At 37.7% G+C, this 21,730-nt stretch overlaps 1 protein-coding gene across 1 annotated transcript in view; it reads left to right on the top strand.

The window, feature by feature from the left end:
* Window positions 1-21,730, top strand: part of Dnah11 (dynein axonemal heavy chain 11) — a 278,195-nt gene that overhangs the window by 211,290 nt on the left and 45,175 nt on the right. Inside the window, 3 exon segments of the mRNA XM_069996108.1 lie at window positions 1,700-1,870; window positions 6,138-6,373; window positions 9,028-9,150. Coding sequence (XP_069852209.1) covers window positions 1,700-1,870; window positions 6,138-6,373; window positions 9,028-9,150 — 530 coding nt within the window.

Below are 21,730 nucleotides of genomic sequence, written 5' to 3'. Positions count from 1 at the left end.
ACATGTTCCAACTCTTAAACCCTTGTTATCCAGTGTCAGTAATGATTTATGTTGTGTGGGTGGTATAGTGAAATTATTGACTATTTCAATAGCCAATAAGTCTATGTTTAGTAAATCTTCAAATTTCAAAACTGTTTTGGAGAATGAGGTGGGTGCACTTTATTGTATATCATTTACAAACAACAAAGGTGGAAGGTAGGCAAATGAGAGCTTTCTCTTGGAAATTAATGGATATATTATCTGTGACTCAGGAAGGGGGTTATACATTCTAAAAGAGAGAACCAGAGAGCTAAAGTTCCTCAGTATTTAATTATGTACCTAACTTCGGTGCTGATCTTTAAAAAGGAAAGCAACAAGATGTGTCTTATGCTAATTTTATGATCACAGTGTCCACGATATTGTGATGGTTCACAAGCAGCTGACATTCTAATCTAGTATTACACATGGCATTAGTGTTTTCTGTGGATTTTTCTTTTTTCCATGAGGAAAGAAAAATCCTGCAAGGTTCTTTTCTTATCCTATCAAATCACTGATTTTCTAGGCCCTGTTAACTTTCATATTCTTAAAATGTAGTATTACTTTTTAGCATGACTTGAAATAAGTCATTAGTAGACTACTTGTGGTTCAGTCAGTCGTACGTAGTTATTGTAGTTGTATTCAAATCCAATTTAAGGGCTCTACATATTTAACCTGTAAGTCAGATTTTGAATGACCATCCCACTAGATAGGAGAACTTCAACAGACATTGAGTATACTGTCTTTAAGACTAGTCATGTCCTGATTTTCATCTTTTTACACAGCTCATAGGTTCTTCCACTGATTTAATGATTATGTAAGAAAAATAGCCTGAATTCATTCACTACCAGCATGATTATTGAATAGATTTGGGACAGATGATTCTCAGGTTTTAAGTTTAATAAATTAACATGAGTGATGTTTATCAATTTTCTTCGTCTGTAATCAGCCCATAGCCAATATGTGAGGGAAAATAATAATAACCTGGGGCAAACTAGTGCCATTGTGGAAAAGTGTGCAGAATGAAGAGCATCCAGGCTAACATAACGAATCACAAGAGCTGAAGGCAAGGCAGGCTTGTGCCTGTCATCTCAGCTACTTGAGAGGCAGAGATGAGAAGGATCACAGTCAGATGTTAATTTGGACCAAAGAATCACCAAGATCCTATATGAAAAACAATTAGGGAAAAAAGGGCATGTGGTAAACAGCAGAGCACTTGCCTAACAAGCACAAGTCTCTGAGTTCAAACCCCAGTACTTTCAAAAACTAATAATAGCCAGTGGGATAGCCATACCAGTAATCCCAGAACTCAGGAAGCTGAGGGAAGAAGATGGTGAGTTGGAGGCCAACCTAGGCTACACAACATGAACACACATACATAGCACAAAACTACCACTCATTCTTGACTAAAGCATTTGGCTCTCAAGATTAAGGTTAGGGTAACCCCACAGAATGGGGATGTCAGAGAACTACTTTTATATCAAACTGTACTGAAGAGACTGGGAGAACTACTTGGTAATTGTGGATTTCAAACCTATGGTAGCTGATAGCAGTCACACCAATCAGCTTCATTCTGGTCTTCCAGAAGGCCACAGCTTTACTCTGTACTGTAAGGCAATTGCACTGAACCTTTGTGGAGCAGATGTTTGCCCTGCAATTTCATGAGAGTAATTTTGTCACACAGTCAGAGAAGATTCGCTGGGGTCAGTCTATCGAGTCCTTTGAAATTCAAGAGAAGATGCTCTGTGGAGACGTTCTCCTTACAGCTGCTTTTGTGTCCTATGTTGGCCCCTTCACAAAGCAGTATCGCCAGGAATTGGTGGATTGCGAGTGGATTCCATTTCTTCAACAGACGGTAGGTTCAGATCCTCGACTTGTCAGTGTGTGGAAGCAACATACTAAAATGCCAATAATAAAACCACAAATATGGCAGGCACCTTCATGTGTTTCAATGTAGATGCTACTTTTTCTTATTTTAATGATGATTTCAAGAGGCAAGTTAAAAAATAATCACATAGAATTGTACTTGGAAGGTATATTTTATAAAAATAACAAAAATTAATTTGTATTATTGTTATTCAATAGCTTGAGATTTTGCTGTCATACTAATCTGACAGATTATTTGTAGAGGATTTTCCAAAACTACTTTCAGATTAAATGTGTAGCTTTTTGTGTATAGACTTAAGAATAGCTTATTCTAAATTGGAAAACCCAAACCCATAAGCAAAGTAAAAGCAAATACTTGGAATCTTTGAAACTATCTCGTTTAAGATCCTCCTTGAGATCAGACTACCTGACTTCCAGGCCCTGTTTTCCAAATGATGTGCACATCCTTGCTGGAGAAAAGAATCTCCAGTTAACCACCAGAAAACCGAAAGTAGAGTTGTGTCTCAAAGTGATGGAGTGTTAGCCTTGAGCAAAAGAGCTCAGGGACAGTGCTCAGGCCCTGAGTTCAACTGATACACACAAAACAATAATGTATATATGGTTCTAAAGCTCTTTGTGTGTGTGTAGGAGGGGGTTGGGCAGGCCCCTAGGGCTTGATCTCAGGGCCTGGCTGCTGTCCCTGAGCTGTTTTTGCTCAAGGCTAGTGCTCTATCACTTGAACTATAGCTCCACTTCTGGCTTTTGGGGTGGTTAATTGGAGATAAGAGTCTCATGGGATTTCCTGCCCAGGCTGGCAGGAAATGAACTATGATCCTCAGATCTTAGCCTCCTAAGTAGCTAAGATGACAGGCATGAGCCACTGGCACTGAGCTCTAAACTTCATTCTTATATTGAAGATTTCTTAAAAGATATTACCTCTTACATTTATTCTTGAAAAGCTATTCCAATAACAATTATCAAATATTTCATTGATTATTTCAGTATTTTAAATGTAAAAGCATATTTTATGTTTTGTTTTGTGCCAGTACTGGAACTTGAACAGAGCTCTTCCTTTAGCTTTTTTACTCAAGGCTGATATACCACCATTTGAGCCACAGCTCCACTTCTAGCTTTTTGTTGATTAATTGGAAATAAGAATCTTTGGATTTTCCTCATGGCTTTGAACCATGATTCTCAGATCTCAGTTTGCTAAATAGCTAGAATTACAGGCATGAGCCACAAACACCCTGCTTATTTAATGTTTTTATGATGAAATATATATTTATGTAAGAGGATAAGGAATGCTGCTGAATTTCTCCAATTTTTATTGCATTGTGAGTTTCTAAAGTGTTTATTGTATACTTCTATTACCTCTATTTTTCTCTGTCTCATCTTTAGCCTTGAGTCTTGTGTTTATCAGTCACCTATGACTACTTCATGCTGACAGTGGCCCTCCTTCTGGCCTTCTATACTCATAGACATTAATGCAATATTCGCATTTTCTCCAAAATTACTAAGGAAATTCACTTCTAACTTCATATTGTCATCTTGTTAGAATTCTCACTTTGAAGAAAGTATCAATAGTGTGAAGTTATGCTACCAGTCATTTTATTTTTTTAAACTAGAAATGTTTTTTAAATGGGTCTTTAATTGCTGGTATGACATCATTTTTACATGTGTTTCTTCAAAGCTGCGCATGAACTGATTTGTATTTTCCTACTTGTTGAAACAAACATGTTTTTATGAAGATGTCATTTTGCTTGGAAGAGATCATAAAATTTAAAATGATAAAAAGAAGTGAGTCATATCTGTATGAACATGTAGTTGGGTGGCTGTGGGAACTGAAGATGCTTAGCAATGCTAATTGATACCCAGAGTGTCACAACATTCAAAGCAAAATGGCAATTTTCTGATAATATATGCTAAATGTTTATTCAATTTAACCATGAACTTCTGTTTTACCAAGACCATGATTCTTCCCAGGGTTACCTTTGTCATCAGAGACCTCTCTCCTTTTCTCTTCAGTACACAACCACTAGTCAAATTGAACCAGACCCTAAAACATGTCCAGCCTATTTCTCCCACCCACTTCTAGCGTTGCTGAACTAAAGGAAGGAAATTACTCCCAATTGTGGATATGAAATTCCTCTGGCAGGTGGTTCTCTGCACCTGAGATGCCTGGCAGAAAGTGCTGTGTGAACCATAACAAGTGCTGGTCCTTGTGAGATTTGGGTTTCCATTGTGGAGTTGCTTCTGTGCTTCTATTTCCAGATTGACTTGGGTTGACGTTGGAAGGAGGTGTCCTATCCAGGTGGACATGTAGTAAGTAGGTTGGCAGTAAGAGCTAAAGGTGCTGAACAATGCTAACTTTAATTTTCTAGTTTTGTCCCCATAAGAAGCAACTGTTATTGTTTCTTCCCAATATATAATAGGGTGTTTTCTGTAGGGAGCCATCTTTGAGGTGCATTTGCCTTGTCAGTAGGTTGTCCTACGGGTTCTAATGGTTTATAAACAAACTACTTAGCAAGTGACTACAATCTGTGTGATTTATAAATCTTTAAACCAAACATGTCATTTATTGATGACCTGTGGGCATATTTAAGGTGACCTTGGAAGGAACTCTATTAGAAAACCCTAAGAGACAACAATCTTTAATGTTTTCTCAGAAACACATGATTTTAAATTATATGCTAGGGGCTAGGAAAAAAGACATGGAGATTTATTGTTTATTATAATTTCCACATAGGAAGACAAAAAGTTCTGGAGAAGGAGAGTGTGCACATTGTGAGTGTATTTAATGGTATTGAACTATACACTTAAGATTGTCACCATGACAAATGTTATCATGTATAACTTTCCACAATAAAAAGGACCTATGAATAAAAAAGAACCTAGGGTAACAATCTAGGAGTCCTAAGGCTGTTTGTTAGAGCATTACACATGAAAAAGGTAAGAGAGGTACATGGAATTTCAGGCTTCCATGATGAAATAATTTCATGGAACTGAATATGTGATTCAGTTGTAGAAAGCTAATCTTGAGGGGAAAAAGCCAAATAAGAGTACACAGACCTTGAGTTCAAGCCTCAGTATCAACACATATACCAAAAAGAAGTAATTTCCTATTATTATGAGATCTAGAACAACAATGACTAAAATAGTATAAGTAAAGTTCTAAAACTTTATTTTAAAGTAGTCCTAACATTAATACTATTTTTTAGTGCCAGTTACTAGATTTTATTCATATTGAAATGGCTTTATTTATGAAACTAGGTTTCACTGACCAGACAAAAGAAGGGGTGGATTTGGGTAATTTGTCTCTGAATTCCCAATGTTCTACTCTGCATAGAGCAGGTATTCAAGAAATCTGAGCTGTTAAATTTTGGGAAATGTACAGAGGTCCCTTATTTGAGTCCCTTTAACTTCAGAAGTCAAAGGTATTCAATGGTTTCAAGTTGTGTTAAATAGAACTTGAAAATAAAAACTACACATCCTTTGCTAACAGAAGGACACTTCTTCTAAAAGTAACCAAATGAATTGTGTGTATGTGTGTGTAATATAATAATGTTATATATTTATTTTAAATATATTATAAATATATTGTTATATATTTAAAATAAGTTTATAAGTCTCCCATTTGATTATTCTCTTTCTCTTTAGTTCTTCTCTTTCTTCTTCCTTCTCTCTTTCTACTCATCTGTCTGTCAAAATTTCACTTTGCAATGCTCTAGGCCCAGGCAATTCCTTCTGAGAATAGAGGTCATGTTCTGAGTTCCTCAGATAAGCAGATTGCTTCATTACCCCATCCTGGGAAATCCATGCCTGTAGTGTTGCCCTGTGGAAACAGAGGACGTGCCTTAACCGCATACTACATTTACCATTGCTTATGTGGAGTGAGTGGTTGCTCCATCAGTAAATAAGTATCTGGGCCCTGCCATTTTCCCCAGGGCCTAAATTCTCTCTGTTAAAACAGTTACAGATGTGTAGAACAAAGTTCCTTTCAGGAAAGCCAAATCGATGGAGTTAATAAACTAGATTTTGAGTGCCACAGTTAACACGATTCTGAACACTAGATCTATCAGGTGCAATAGTCTTTCAGATGCAAGCTATACTTAGCTTCTGAGAATCTGTAGATATTTGGCATGCATTCTCCTCGAATCACTTTCTCTTGGCTTTGGCTTCATTTTCTCTTCTACCTTGCTACATCTTTTTTTTTTTTTTGCACTGCCAGTTTATTGCATTCAACTTTGATTTTGAAGGTTGCCATCCCAATCACGGAGGGCCTGGACTTGATTGCCATGTTGACAGATGATGCTACCATTGCCACCTGGAATAACGCAGGGCTGCCCAGCGACAGAATGTCAACCGAAAATGCTGTCATCCTAACACACTGCGAGCGCTGGCCCCTGATGATAGATCCTCAACAACAGGGAATTAAGTGGATCAAGAATAAATATGGAACTGACCTGAAAGTCACGCATTTAGGCCAGAAAGGGTATGTGAATTCCCAAGGGATTGGTTTGGTGTTAGGCTGTTAGGAAGTGGGTCTGATTTCTAATCTTGCATTTGTGAGAGATCTTCACCATTTTGAAATTTTGCAGTTTGGTGCCCCTTATTTACTTACCTGCTCAGTTTTCGCACACTATCTCAGTTATAAAAGTATTTTGTGTCAGGCAACATCCAAATGATGAAAAAAATCAGACTACAGATTTGCACAAACATTGTATCTAAGAGAAAAGAGAGGTATATTTTCTACTGATAAAAGTGGAAATATAGCACATTCCTTATTTAGAGTGTTTGGTAAATGGTACGCTAACAAGAATAACTGCATTCACAGGTTCCCTGAAGCTCATACTTCTGTCTCTGATATATTCTGTGCCTGTAGTAAGACCTCAGTATGTTACAGATCCAGCCTTGAAAGCCTGACCTCTTAGTCATTGATTACTTTTTTAAAAATTTATTGTAAAGGTGTTGTATAGAGGGGATTACGGTTCTATAAGTACAGTAATGAGTATGTTTCCTTTTAAATAATGTCACCTCTTCCTCCTTTTCTCCCAGTGTTTGCTTCCTGATGCCTCTCCCCCACAAGCTGTATATTTCATTTTCAACAGTGTCTAAGTGACTATCACTGCTGCATTTCTTCACCCTTTCTCCCACCATTTCTGTACTCACCCTTACCCTCCCCAAAGAAGATAAGCTTACATACAAGACAAAAGGATCAGAAATAAAAATAGCAACAAAGGAGAAAAACAAAACAACAAAAAGCAAAATAACAAAAAAACTTGGAGTTCATTTTGATAAACACTACTCAGGAAAAATTATATTAAGTGAAGTAAGCTGGACCCAAGAAAACATAGGTTTCATAGTTTCACTCATTTGTAGTAATCAGGATGTGCCTATATATCTACAAGTAAACACAATGGATGGTGAAAAATAAAAAATTAAACTTGGACATGATAAGTTAAACAAGACTCTAAACATTCACACAGATCAAAGGATTCTCTTAGGAGAGGATCACAAAGGCTCAATAGCTATGTGCACATGATCATGTATCACTTTTGAGAACTGATTCTACTCAGACTTTCTGTCACTGGATCCTTTGAGGGATAAAGAGCTGTCCTGTTCAAAGTTGGTGTTCATTTAATGCTAAGCAAAGTAATTCTTGGGCCTGCTTTTATTTCACTTGACTCCATTTCCTTTTTGCACTTAAAGCAAAATAAGGAGAGACTCCTTTTGGAGAGTAAGAATGAAATAAAATGATAATTCACCATTTATCATGGCTGATCTTAATTTAAGAGTAAAAGACTGATAAAAAAAACAAAGCATTTAATTTTGTTACCTAAAAAGGACCCAGAAGTACTGGAAATGTCACTCTAAGGGTAGAGCACTTGCCTAAAAAGAACAAGGAAGCCAGGCACTGGTGGCTCACGCCTATAATCCTAGCTACTCAGGAGGGTAAGATCTGAGGATTGTGGTTTGAAGCCAGCCTAGGCAGTAAAGTCTGTGAAACTCTTATCTCTAGTTAAATCACAGAAAAAGCCGAAAGTGGTTCTTTGGCTCAAGTAGTACAGTGCCAACTTTGAGCAAAAGGAGCTCAAGGACAGCACCCAGGCCCCAGTGTCCAAGCCTCAGGATCAGAAAAAAATAAAAATAAAAGAACAAGGACCTGAGTCAAGCGGAAAAGGTCAGATAATGTGATGTCAGGAAAATGAACGCTTAGATATGTATTTTAATGTTTTTTTCTTTCATGCATGTGTTTCTAACACATTTATAAGATTATCTCTTTGTTGCTTTGTATGTCCCTCCCCCACAGTATAACTCCTGCTTTCACTATATTTGATGTTAGTATAACTTGTGGAGGAGATGGGGAAAAACCAGTTGTTTAAGGATACAGGTGGACCTGTTGCAACAATGAGAAGTACAAGTTGTCAGGTCCAAAATGAGCTTTACAACGTCGGTGCGGGGGGGGGGTGGGGGAAGGGGGAGGAAGGAGAAGGATTGGGATTGGGGAGGGGGGAGGCTGGGAAGGGATGTGAAGGGTAAACAAAGGAGGAGGCTGCAATGCTTGGTAAGAAATGTACGCATTATCCTGCCCATGTAATTGTAACTCCTCTGTACAGTATGTTCACAAATAAAATAAAATTAAATTTAAAAAAATAAAATAAAAATAAAAGAACAAGGACCTGACTTCGATCTCAAATACTGCAAATAATAACAAAAACAATAGCAATAATAGTAATAAAGTCATCATTAGCCAGTTATGTAGTATACACTTCTAATCCCAGCACCCAAGACACGATAGCAAAAAGGTGTGTGAGAGGCCACCTTGGGCTACAGAGAGTCTATCTCAAAAAGGGAGTGGGACACTGAATAAATTTGAATTTATAATACTGAGCTATTTATACTATTTCAACCATTGGTTATTACTAAAAGCAACTAATTAACACTTGGAAAATATGACAGCAAAATTGTCTTAAATCTGCTCTCTCATTTCTGTTTAATCTAGATTGTTAGGGAAAAATATGACTTCTCCATGTTTCTCCCATTTAAAATTTCCACGTTAAATAAAATTGAATCTGATAAATAATTCTGAACAGTTTTCCTATGCTTATTTACATTTGATAATCTCATTCCACTCTGAATTCGAAGGTTCTTGCAAGCCATTGAAACAGCTTTGGCCTTTGGCGATGTCATCTTAATTGAAAATCTTGAGGAGACAATAGATCCAGTACTCGATCCACTGCTTGGCAGGAACACAATTAAAAAAGGAAAGTAAGTGCTCTTGAATTTTTATGCTATATTTCATGCTAAGTGGGTTTGATCACCAGTATCTGGTTCTCGGTCTCATTGTCAAGCCTCTCCATTCCATGGTGCCTGTACTCCAAGACCAAGCTAACCTCAACATGAGCCAACTTAACATAATTTATGACCCATGACCCAGACCCAGACTATTTAAATTTTGGACTTAGGTTTGTTTTACATAGTTCTTCACTTTGTCACTGCCACTGATCTGAGAATAATTGCCTCATAGTTCATTGTTACATTAGTATGTCTCCAACTTCAGTAACTCCCAAAATATCTTGAGCATCTTAGCTTTATTTGCATATCATATATATGCTTATTTACTAAAATTTTTAAGGTAGATGTTAAATTGTTACTAGTTCTTTAATCAGCATCTCCCTCGTGGCGGCATCCACCATCATATGCCAGTTCTATTTAATATACTTAAAATATGTATGAGTATTAAAGGAGGAGGGTAGGATTAGCACTGGACCCTAAAACAATCCCCAGACTAGCATAGTGGATTCTCAACAACATGATGCCTCACCTACTGTTAGTTCCATGTGACTGTCCAAATGGATCATTCCCCTGTGATACTACAGTATCCAGGGTCATTGAAGCCTTTTTTTTTTCTTTTTTTGGTCTGGTCGTGGGGCCTGAACTCTGGGTCTGGGCACTGTCCCCCAGCTCTCAGCTCAAGGCTAGCGCTCTACCACTTGAACCACAGCGCCACTTCCAGCTTTTTTCTTTTTGCTTATGTGGTGCTGAGGAATTGAACCCAGGGCCTCATGCATGCAAGGCACATGCTCTACCACTGAGCCACCTTTCCAGCCCCCCCCCCTTTTTTTTTTGGTAAGTAGTGGAGCTTGAACTCTGGGCTTGGGTGCTGTCCCTGCACTTTTCAGCTCAAGGTGAGTGCTCTACTGCTTGAACCACAGCACCACTTCCAGTTTTCTAGTGGTTTGTTGGAGATAAGAGTCTTATAGACTTTCCTGCCTGGACTGGCTTTGAACCTCGATCCTCAGATCTCAGCCTCCTGAGTAGCTAGGATTACAGGCGTGAGTAGGGCACCGGAATCAAATACAGTGAAAACTATTATACCATGGGGGAAGAACATATAAAAGAAACAAAAAAAATTCACGTAGTACAAATAAATTAAAATGACAGCAAGAAAGATGAAACCTCTTGTGTCCCTATCCTAGGGTTCATTTCACTTAGCATCATCTTATATGGCCATATATACATAGCTTTTGACCTTTTCTGCTTGTCCTAGACATATACTAGATATAATTTTTTTCAAGTCTCCATTTCCTAACAAATGGGATGGTGTCATTCTTTCTGATGGAGGCATTGAAGCCATTTTCAAGGAATCATCAAGTCATTTTTCTATGAGTGTGTGATCAGGGACAGCTTTTACATGTTTTATCAGAGCTGGGCAGACTCTGGCACTCGAAAGATTGCTTGGCTTCTGCAGTCCAAGAAATCAACAATCATTGAACTTCATTCAGTTTTATATTCTTTTGTTATTTTGATTTGTTTTCCTTTTTATTTTGTTTTTAATTCCCTAGGTATAATTTTAAAACTTCCCCAAACTCTTCTTCCTTTACACCCACTCTGTCTCTGAGGTAACTCCTTTGTCATCATTAGATTATGCCTGTCAACTGTAAGTAGAAATGTCCCACTTAAGGGTGACTAGTTTCTAAGTCTCTAACCAATTACTGTAGTATTATATGACTCCCAAGTAAATCCATTTAGAGTAACTGACAACTTATAATTGCTTAATAAACCAAAATTTACACAGACCTACATTTAGAACAACCTAATAAGCTGCTTGACAAACTGCATCTCTTCACACAAATATAATTGTAGCTGTGTCTGATGTGTTAAAAATATAGTGTAAAATCTTGAATGTCACTAACTTGAAATACTTGTTATTAAGGCTCTGACTTTATTATAAAGACCTAAGGGGTGTTTTTTGATCAGGAAAACGTGTACTCTCTGAGATTTAATTTCAACTTTCAACAACACAATTTATGTGAAGAAATTTAATGATTCTCTATCATATTTATCTGTATATTCTAAAAATTCCCCAAACTGATCAGTTTAAGTCATGATTTTTCCCAATGTGGATCTAGTTAAGTATCTGAGTTTCCAGAAGTCTCTGATTTTAAACAAAGTTTACAGTGCACATCCAGTCTCATCAAATATCTATCCAGAATAATTAATTACAAAATGTTATTCAGTGAACATGTACTCTGTGTTAAATCATATAGCTTTGGCATTTTTTTAAAACCCAGGAAACTTAAGATTCTCTGCAAGAATATAATAAACACTTTTTATTACATGAAGGTATTATTGTGATAATCTTGACTACTTCATGTCATATGTGGGAACCATTTATTTGAAAGTGAATTTTAACACTATATCTCTGATTTAACCTGCTTTTCTTTCCCGTGCAGAAGATTTTAATATCTTTACCCCACTACTGTCAATGCTAAAGGAGTTTGTATATATCTTGTCAGTCACTAACCAAGCCTCTGAGGGTTGCTGGTGTCAGGCAGAGCACTGGGGTCTGCAGACACTAAGCATGATAAGGAACAGGCACTGCACTTAAGGAACATGTCAGTTTACTTCCTTGGTAGATTCATAAACAATAGGAGCTTGTGATAGAAGTGTACATGAGAAAGAATTGTCATTTTCACAGTGGAGACTTGAAAAAAGCTTTATGGAAAAAATTACATTTGATTGCATTTATAGTTAACTGGAATCTCAAAAGAACAGTGGGCACCTGTGAGGTAGACAAGTAGAAGAGAATCCTAAACACAGAACACTCATTCCAAACAGCAACATGCATGAAACACCCCTGCAGTACCAGAGAACAATTCAAATCCAGTTGGATGAGGAGGAGCAGACAGATTAGAAGAGATGAGACTGGAGAGGTAAACAGGACTTCTGTAGCCAACCCATAGTTGGCTTTCCCTCTGGATGGATCATTCTTCTGTCCCCAAACATATTCAAAGGCCAAATTTTTATCAGTTGTCCTAGTTGACAAGACCCATTGTTTTCATTAAAGAGCTGCAGAATCCCCCTACTTTCATAGAGACACCTAAGGAGGGAAGCTAGAGAAGATTCTTAACATACAGAAAAAGAAGGCAATACCATTTGCCTTTGGGGAAGCCCACACTGTTGTATTGATAGAAGGATCTTGGGCCTGCAGCCAGTGTCCAGTTAGCAAATTATTGCAGGTACTCAACTGATGCATGATGGAGCCTAAATAGACGCAGTGACAGGAAGATACAGGAGGACAAACCAAAAGGAGATTGAGGAGTTAATGCCATCAGCTCGTGGTTATTGATTAGATATTATTGGTAGGGAAAAGGGAAGACTCAAGGGTAATCACCCAGTCTTCTACCAAGTAAATACTGATGTGATTTATGGAAGAACATGAACAGTGTAGGAAGAGGTGATGATCTTCCTTGTTAGACAATGAAAGATGGAGGTATTTTTTTAAACACCCAATCCCCAAAAGAGTTTATACTCTGAATTGTAATAGCCAAAAGGTAGAATATTTGCACCATCAGCTTTAAAGGAAAGGCCAAATGGTTTTCTAAAATGTTCTCTAAGTGGATTTGCTCATTGGTACTATGTAAGTGTTAAGTAGTCAGAAAATTGAGTTAGGAAACGTCACTCTTCAGCTGTTTTTGAAATCTATATTCATACTGTGAGCCACCTCTTCCTGTGAGGAACCAGCCTCACTTCTTGTTTTTTTCTACTCTTATTTTTGAATGGAAATAAAAATGAGATATTTTATGTTTCAAAATAGCTTAGTTTATAATCTTATGTATTTTGAATAATAATCATCTTAAGTATTTTGAATATTTTAGTGAGCGATTATATAACTTTTGTTTGAAATGTAAATTTAAAGCGAAATAAATGTTTTCCGGTTTGTTCATTTATCTTGTTTTTAAAACGAGTTTAAAAAATTATACATGTGTAAACTAGAAGGGGAAAAATATGGAAAAAATAAGACTAGCTCTGATAGAAATAGGGACTATTTTTCTTTGTTTAATGCAGCAAATAAAAAATGGAGAAAATGTGGGGCTGGGGAAGGTGGCTCAGTGGTAAAATGCTTGCCTCACATGCATGAGGCCCTGGGTTGGATTCCTTAGCACCACATGAACAGAAAGGTTTGGAAGTGTCACGATGGCTCAAGGGGTAGAGCACTAGCCTTGAGCTGCAGAGCTCAGGGACAGCCCTGGCCTAGAGTTCAAGCCCCGTGACCGAAAAAAAAAAAAAAAAAAGGAGAACATGCAAAAGAAAATTAATGGGAAAATGTTATTATGGTTTTATTTAGTGGTGATACCCATTTGCAATGTTTTAGCAAGATCAGAAAAACTATTGGCTTTCCCTTGGTCCCATCCCAAACAAATTCATGTTTGTCAGCTTTTCCAATAGATCTCTTCATTTCAGTCTTCTTTTTTTTTTTTTTATTTTTATTGTGAAAATACTGTACAGAGGGGTTACAATTACATGGGCAAGGTAATGAGTACATTTCTTATCAAGCATTGTTGCCTCCTCCTTTGTTTCCCCTTCAGTCTTTAGCACTGAACACGTTGCTAGATTTTCTGTCCTTGTGGAATGCCCTATACAGTTAGCTATGGGGATTACGGATCCATTTTCCTTCATGTTATAAAGGTAAGACAGTACTGAAAGAAGAAAGGTGGGAAGAACGTGTCCCTTACAAAGATTGTAAAGCTGTAGATTCTTCTACAATCCCTTTATTGCATTCCTTAAATACATGTGGAATACTCACCGTGATGGTCCTGCTAAAAACTCATGTACCTCAATCCCTGTTGTCTCTGTATTTGATTCCAATGTCCTCATCTTGTATATACATTTTTTTTTCTAATTTTGGGAGGGGAAGGGAAATAACAAAATGCTGAAACAAGGATTCAGGATGACCCATTGTAACAATGAGATGTACAAGACAGTATGTTGAGGGCTGGGAAGTTGGCTCAGTGGTAGAGCCTTGCGTGTATGAGGCCCTGGGTTCGATTCCTAAGCACCACATAAGAAAAAAGAAAAAAGCCGGAAGTGGCATTGTGGCTCAAGTGGTAAAGCGCTAGCCTTGAGCTGAAGAGCTAAGGGACAGCACCCAGGCCCAGAGTTCAGGCCCCACAACTGGACCTCCCCCCCCCCCACACACACACAAAGACAGTATGTTGAAAACTAACTTTGTGTGTGGAGGGGAGGTTGGGGAGGTCGGAAGGAAAGGGATGGTAGGGGAAAAACAAAGGAGGGTATAACACTGCTCAATAGGAAATGGACTCATTACCTTGCTCATGTAACTTTAACCCCTCTGTACAGCATCTTTACAATTAAAAAAATATTAAGAAAAAAACTCACGAACGTGGGGAAGTTTTCAACTATTAATAGTGGTTTTGTTTACTCCAGTTGTTTATTTGAGGGTCCTTTTTAAAAAGCCACTGTCTGTTTATTCTGCCTAATAATGAATGTCTGAGAAATGCTTGTGATAGATATCACATAGTCCAAAAGTTGAAGTTCATTAATAATTGGGATGTTGTGGAATATGAGGTAATGAATACTAATTACTCCTTTCATGTCTGACAGCTCCCTGAGGACCAATAGATCAGCCCAGACTTTAATTTGGTTCGAGTAATGGTTTCATCAATAGTGCATTAAATCTGTGTTTGAGGAGATATACAGTTGAACCTGACCCACACAGTGGATACCTCTGTCATAAAATGGCCACAGGCTGATAGCAGCTATGTAATTACAAATAATTAAATTCACCAAACCCTAGACAATCCTAATTTTAAATAAAATATATCTTATATCAATCGACAGAAAACATATTTGGGAAGATTTATCAGCATGTACTTTTTCCAAAACAATTACACTAGCCTACATATTCAAGAAGTTGTTGATCAGAAAAGCATCTTTATAAAATTATCTCTCTTTAATCTTTCAAACATCCCCCAAATATTAAAGAAATGATTTTTGAACTTTAATCTTAACTGGAGTGAACATACTGCATAATGAATTTGTTTCTCAGAATATAAATATTCTGAAAGGTGATTCCTACTTAATTGTGCATTTACTTGTCATTTGGTTATTCTAACAGTCATCTTTAGCACACCCTAAAATATATTTAAAGTTGGCTAATAGGAATATTAGCCATTTGATATAAAATTTCATTTTTATAGAATTAATACAGTAAACTAGGTTTCCTTAAAGTTGTGTAAAGATTAATAAGAATTGCTTTCAGTTAACAAGCTTCTAGTTTATGAACTGTTATTAGGTTGCTCTTCTTGGCATTGTGCCACATGATTGTATTATGGTTGATTGCAGATCTGTGTGAATACAGTCCTTGTGGATCTTGAGATAGATCATGTTAAACCCCATAGTGTGATAGAATGGACACTCATGAACTGCAAACTATTTTAAAGGAACCCCAGAGGTATTTAGTTCTCTTGTCATCCTTGTAGGTCAGATTCTTGAAGGTCATTCATGCTCTAATACATGGTAGTCAGCATTCTAGTCTTTCCTAAACTCAAAACTTTATGAACAGAAAAACAAGCTTTTCTATTCCTAAATTCAATGCACATATTAAAAAAGTGTTACATCTACTGCCTTCTCAGCTTTACCATGGTCTTGGTAACAGTTGTTTGAATTTATCTGAAAATAAATATCAAACCAGACCATGGATGAAGAACCTTAGGATTCTTTCCTTTTCTTCAAAAAAAAAAAGCAAATTTTAGCTGAGCGTTAGTGACAGGTAGGCCTAGCTAATCAGAAGGCTGAGATCTGAGGATTTGTCCTTATCCAGGAAAGTCTGAGACTCCTATGGCTAATTAACCACCAAAAAGCTAGATATGGAGATGTGACTCAAATGGTAGAGTGCCAGCTTTGAGCAGAAAAGCTAAGGGACAGCATTTGGTCCCTGAGTTCAAGGAGGAGGAGGAAGGGAAGAGGGAAGAGGAGGAGGAGAAGAAAAGATTAAATAGACTCAGAATTTCTTTGTGTTTGATATCATGCCATGGTATTTAAATGTACTGGAATGAGGGAGAGAGAGAGACAGAGAGAGAGAGAGAGAGAGAGAGAGAGAGAGAGAGAGAGAGAGAGTGTAACAGGAAAATTCCTGCTGTGATTTTCTATCTTGGCTCTCTCTTCTCTGTACAGAGTTCTGAAACAGCAGCTTAAAAATTTTTTTAATCCTAATTGAAGTTTGCTTTTATCTTAGAAGGATATGTTGGTTATATTAACCGTATGAAGCAGTAAGACAATTAACTCATTTCCATTGAGGACTCCTTCCTTCCTTTCCCTCAACGTCTTGCCAGCTGTGCAGCTTTCAGCCAAAACCTTTCTTGACAAACCCCGTTTGACCAACTTGCACAGCCCTTCCTGCTGGGGTTGCTAAGTGACAGCTTCCCTCTTGCTGCTGGGCTCACCTGAGCTTTTTGGCTACACTCAGCCTTAGCTGTGGGAGCTCACAAGTCTAACCTAGCAGCTTTTAATTTTAAACAGCAGGATGTGCTGTAAGGCTTTTAGATGTCCATTGAAAAGTTGATTTCTTCTCTGGAATTTGGTTCTCCCTCCCCCAGCTGGTGGGACTATATTATTTACTTACCCTAAACCCACCTCTTTACCTGACAACTGGTACTAAAAAGCCCCCACAGTGGAATTCCTTGTATTTCGAGAACATGTTAGCTATCTGAACTGTTGACATTAAAGTGAGAGTCTCTAATAGAATAATAGTACAGATCTTTAGATATCTCTCTAAATCTTAAATTTTACAAACCTTTTAAAAGTCTTACTGCAAACATCCCAGGTAAGGAATTCCCAGTGTCCTAGTAGGACATTGATCTGCTCTTGTAAGTTGGTTTTTATTCTAAATGGAGTATCTGGTCTTCCATGATTAACTTTGGATGGCCATAAAAAATACAAATGTCATTTGTTCTGGTACTCAGAGCAAATGGTTCTAATCGCTAGAGATATTCTCTTAAGTTTTTATGATCCCAAACATATTGTTTTCAACAATAGTAACTACACTGTCTGGAGAACATTTTTAGTAAGAGTCTTCCTTAGTTTCCAGCTATTCATTCTAGAAGAAAGAAGTCCAGACTAAATACATCTTTTCATGCCAAAATACTTTTTGCCTAGGTTTTGAGTAAACTTTTAAATAATTTTTCATATTCTCAGTATAATTGATTTTTATGAAAATTTAGCATATAAAACTGAATTTTATAAACATGATATATATGAAGGCAAGCTAAATAAAAATACAATTTATACATATTTGATAAGCATCTTATAGACTGTTAAATATCAGTAACAACTGGGAAAGAGAATGGGACAGGGTAGGGAGAGTTATAAAGAAGATGAGATTGATTGGAATGTCTTGTAAACATATGTGGGAAGGTCACATAAAATTGTCCTGAATTTTATTTCAATTTTCTGTTTTCATTTTAAGGTTATCTTTTAAATAGCTGTACATCCAGGCTTCAATTTAGCATTTTATTTTATGCGTTTAGTGCCTCTGGATCAATGTCACCCTTCAACCTCCTCCATCATCTCTCCCAACCCTACCCATCCCCTCAAGTTCATCTGCTTCCATTTTCATATATGAACATAGATTATTATGACTGTATTCACCCACTCTATCTCTCCCTTCCTCCCCTGCTTCTGACAAAGCATGTTTCAGTAAAAGCTGAATTGTAAAGGTTAATAGGTATGACTGTCATTATTATAAAAAATAATTGATTTTGCCAAATATTGTCTTCTATCTCTGAAAGCCAGGAAGTACAAAACTTTGCTATAAATTAAATGACTTATTTTTTCTATTTTTAATTTATTTATAGAATTTCAAGTTAACACTGGAGAAGTCAATGTTAATCCAATTTTTTCCTTCTGAAAGGAAATTTATTTTGGAAATTTTTCAGATTTTACAAATTCTTGGAAGCACCACAAAGTATATATGAAAAAATGTTAATGCTAAAATTAAACCACATTTAAGGAGAACAGTATCTTTTCTCCAATTTTACATGAACTCACTTCATATTCAAATAAAGGAAGATTTCTAGAAAATTATTTTTGAAGTTTTCCATTGCTTACAGTTTCTCAAAAATGTAAAAACAATATTTTACTAAATCCTTTAAAGCTGAACTTCAAATCACATTGAAGATTTCTGGTGATAGCCTATTTTTACATTAATATATTTTACATAGAAATAACATGGAAACATTGTACAGCTATGTAATTACAAATAATTAAATTCACCAAACTCTAGACAATTCTAATTTTAAGTAAAATATATCTTATATCAATCAACAGAAAACATATCTGGGAAGATTTACCAATATGTACTTCTCCCAAAACAATTATACTAGCCAACATATTCAAGAAGTTGCTCATCTGAAAAGCATCTTTATAAAATTATCTTTCTTTAATCTTTCAAATTTCCCACAAATATTATAGAAGTGATTTTTCCATTTATCATACTTTCTGGAACATACAAAACAGATTAGAATTTCCTAGACAGGAGCTTTACTGAAACACTGGGTCATGTTCCCAGGCTTCCTCTGTAACAGTCATTTATGGGGCTGGAAACCCTAGCCTGGGACTGTGAACCAATGTTTCAGGAATGTTCCTGGTATGGGAAAGTATGTGTCCCAGAAAATTTTTTTTGGGGGGGTGGGGTCCAGTCATGGGGCCTGAACTCTAGGCCTGGTCACTGTCCTTCAGCTCTTCAGCTCAAGGCTAGCACTCTACCACTTGAACCACAGCGCCACTTCTGGCTTTTTTCTTTTTTGCTTATGTGGTGCTGAGGAATTGAACCCAGGGCCTCATGCATGCAAGGCAAGCGCTCTACCACTGAGCCACCTTCCCAGCCCCTGTCCCAGAAATTTTAAGTGAGTAAAAACTTCAGATATAATTTTCTAGAATTTCCCATTTACTAAGATGTTAATGGCAGCCAGTACACTAGTTAGATTCTAGACACTTCAATAATGCCCTTCTATAGAATCAATGTTATATGGCTAAAACAATTCCTAAGAAAAACTTCAAAATGATCATCCATGGCAGAAATTTTCCATTATCTTCAAATCAAAAGACTTCCTCACAGAGGAATTTCTGTGAATATCTGTTCCAGGCCTAATTTGTAAGTAGTCATAGGAAATACTTTAGATTCTTTCATGCCTTGCTGTTTTTTGAATAGTTTTATGGTGTTTTGAGCACTTTCTTTTGAGTATTGATTACTGTTGTCCTTGTATCAGTCTTTTAGGCTAGTTTCTCCGACACTAACATTTGTCTACTGTTGTTTTACCTTGTCTATTTTGAGAGAAAACCCTTGAGAGCAAACCTGCCTGGAAATTCCTGATTGTGTCTTCTGTCTTCTCATTTGACAGGCTTTAGCTGTTTAATGCCTAGTCCACACAATTTTAGAAGTTGTCTTTTTCATACCAGTTCTCCCAAGTTCATTCCATTTCTGAGCAAATCTATCATTGTGGGTTTTCTCATCCTGTGATGCCTGTACATTTGTATCAGGTACCTCCTTTGGTTGAAAAGTGTGACTGGTTGTTGTTAAGTGGTTTGGGATCTCCAGCTGGAGTCTTTTACAAATGTAGAAGTGTTGTTCTTTAGGGTCCATAGTTGATCTCATAGTTTGATCTTGACTTCTGTCTCCCTTCTATCTCGCCATAATTTGAAAAAAAAATCCTTCAGTGGCTCATCATGGGTGTGAGTAAATACTCAATAAAGGATGTATGATGCCCTTAAATAACAAGTGTTTATGTAGTTGCTTTCTGTTTTCTTTAAGCTGTTCTTGATGGACTTGAATTTTTGTTTCCCAAATGTGTATCTTTGTAGGTGCCTCCACTATCTTCCCTTTTAAGTTATCTTTAAACAGTTTTGGTAAGTACTCTATTTGGGAGGAAAATTTATTTTGTTTGCCTGTATTTAGTGCCTGTGAATGACATCTGGGGCACTCCTGAAGTGTGTCCGTAGAATTCACATGTTCACCTGGGCATATCAAGCTAACTGCCATGCTCCTGTCCCAGGACACAGTTCTAGCCATTCACTGCTGCCAACTCTCTGGCCCAGATGTCACTGCCAAAGCAGGCAAAATGGAAGATGGTAATGAAAAGGGATCGGGTGATGCTGGTAGACAGAGGAATCCAATTGAAGAGATGAGCTAGACACTCCAAGGCCAGAGAGTAGATATACTCACTTTCCATGTCGATGATGGGGATAGGCTGATTCAACAATTTGGCTGAGCACTTTGCAACAGGTCACTTTGTAAATCACTACTTTCTCCTTAAGTCAGGGATGGTGGTAGGGCTGGCAGCAGTCATACTATGTTTGTCCTAGTCTCCTAAGATACCTGTCAGGAGCCCAAGCAGATCTCACCTGGTCCAGCTGCAGTTTCTATAGCTCCTCCTTCCAAACCACACTGAGGCCCTCACAGGGACAAGCTAGTTCTTCTGGAGTGGTCTTCACATGATCAGCCCAAAGGGTCCTCACCACAGGGGTCTAGTTCAACCATAAAATGTTAAAAATTAGGATGTGAGAGCCATCTGGCTATGACATCTGCTACCCCATTGATCACCAAGGTTGACTGGGCTGATCTGGCTGGCTAGGTGTGTGTCCCCTTCCTCCCTCACGGCTCCCTGTGAATCCCTCCCGAAGCTGCGCGCTCCGTTGAAGAGGACGACCATCCTAGATAGAAGAGGACAAGTCTTTTTTTTTTTTTTTTTTGGGTCCGGTCGTGGGTCCTGAACTCTGGGCCTGGGCGCTGTCCCTCAGCTCTTCAGCTCAAGGCTAGCGCTCTACCACTTGAGCCACAGTGCTACTTCCAGCTTTTTTCTGCTTATGTGGTGCTGAGGAATCAAACCCAGGGCCTCATGCATGCAAAGCAAGAGCTCTACCACTGAGCCATCTTCCCAGCCCAGGAGGACCAGTCTTCATTCAAGGGTATATGAGTAGCTACACTCCCCTGATAGAACCTCCAAATAAGCTCTCAACATGTTAAAATTGTCTTAGTCTAGCAGCAGTTTCTCTGGTGCTGTTGATCCATCCCAAGTCCATCATATTCTTGCAATATCATTTTGTGATCAGTCAAACAGCTTAACTGAGATAATTACAGGTCTGTCAGAACAGGTTGACCTATCCTACAATGCCACTTAAGTGATGTGATCATAAATAAAATCATAAATTCTCCAAGTCCATTAAAAGGAATCAGCTGGACCATCTCTAGGGGCACTGCATGCCCAAAAGTTACAACTCCTCTAGGTGAGATGGGATGTGTTTGACTTACTGATGTCCTAGTCAATTACAGCATAGTGTTTGTACTGGGAAAAATAATTTTTGTTCCAATTCCAAGGTCTCAAAATCAGTATGTCACCTCTAAATCAGCAAATCTCAGCCAGAGAAGGGGAGAGGAGCTTACCCAGGTCCCCTGGGCGCAACTGATATTCTGACACCCTTTGATGCTCAGTGTGATTTCATGGCAGGGGCCAGTATACCCTGTCTTGGTGGCAGTGAGGCCAGCAGT

Source organism: Dipodomys merriami, unplaced genomic scaffold, assembly GCF_024711535.1.
Source record: "Dipodomys merriami isolate MVZ:Mamm:240054 unplaced genomic scaffold, mDipMer1.0.p SCAF_5, whole genome shotgun sequence".
NCBI lineage: Eukaryota > Metazoa > Chordata > Mammalia > Rodentia > Heteromyidae > Dipodomys > Dipodomys merriami.
The sequence above is the reverse complement of the archived record's forward strand: the minus strand, read 5'-3'. Positions and strand labels throughout refer to the sequence as shown.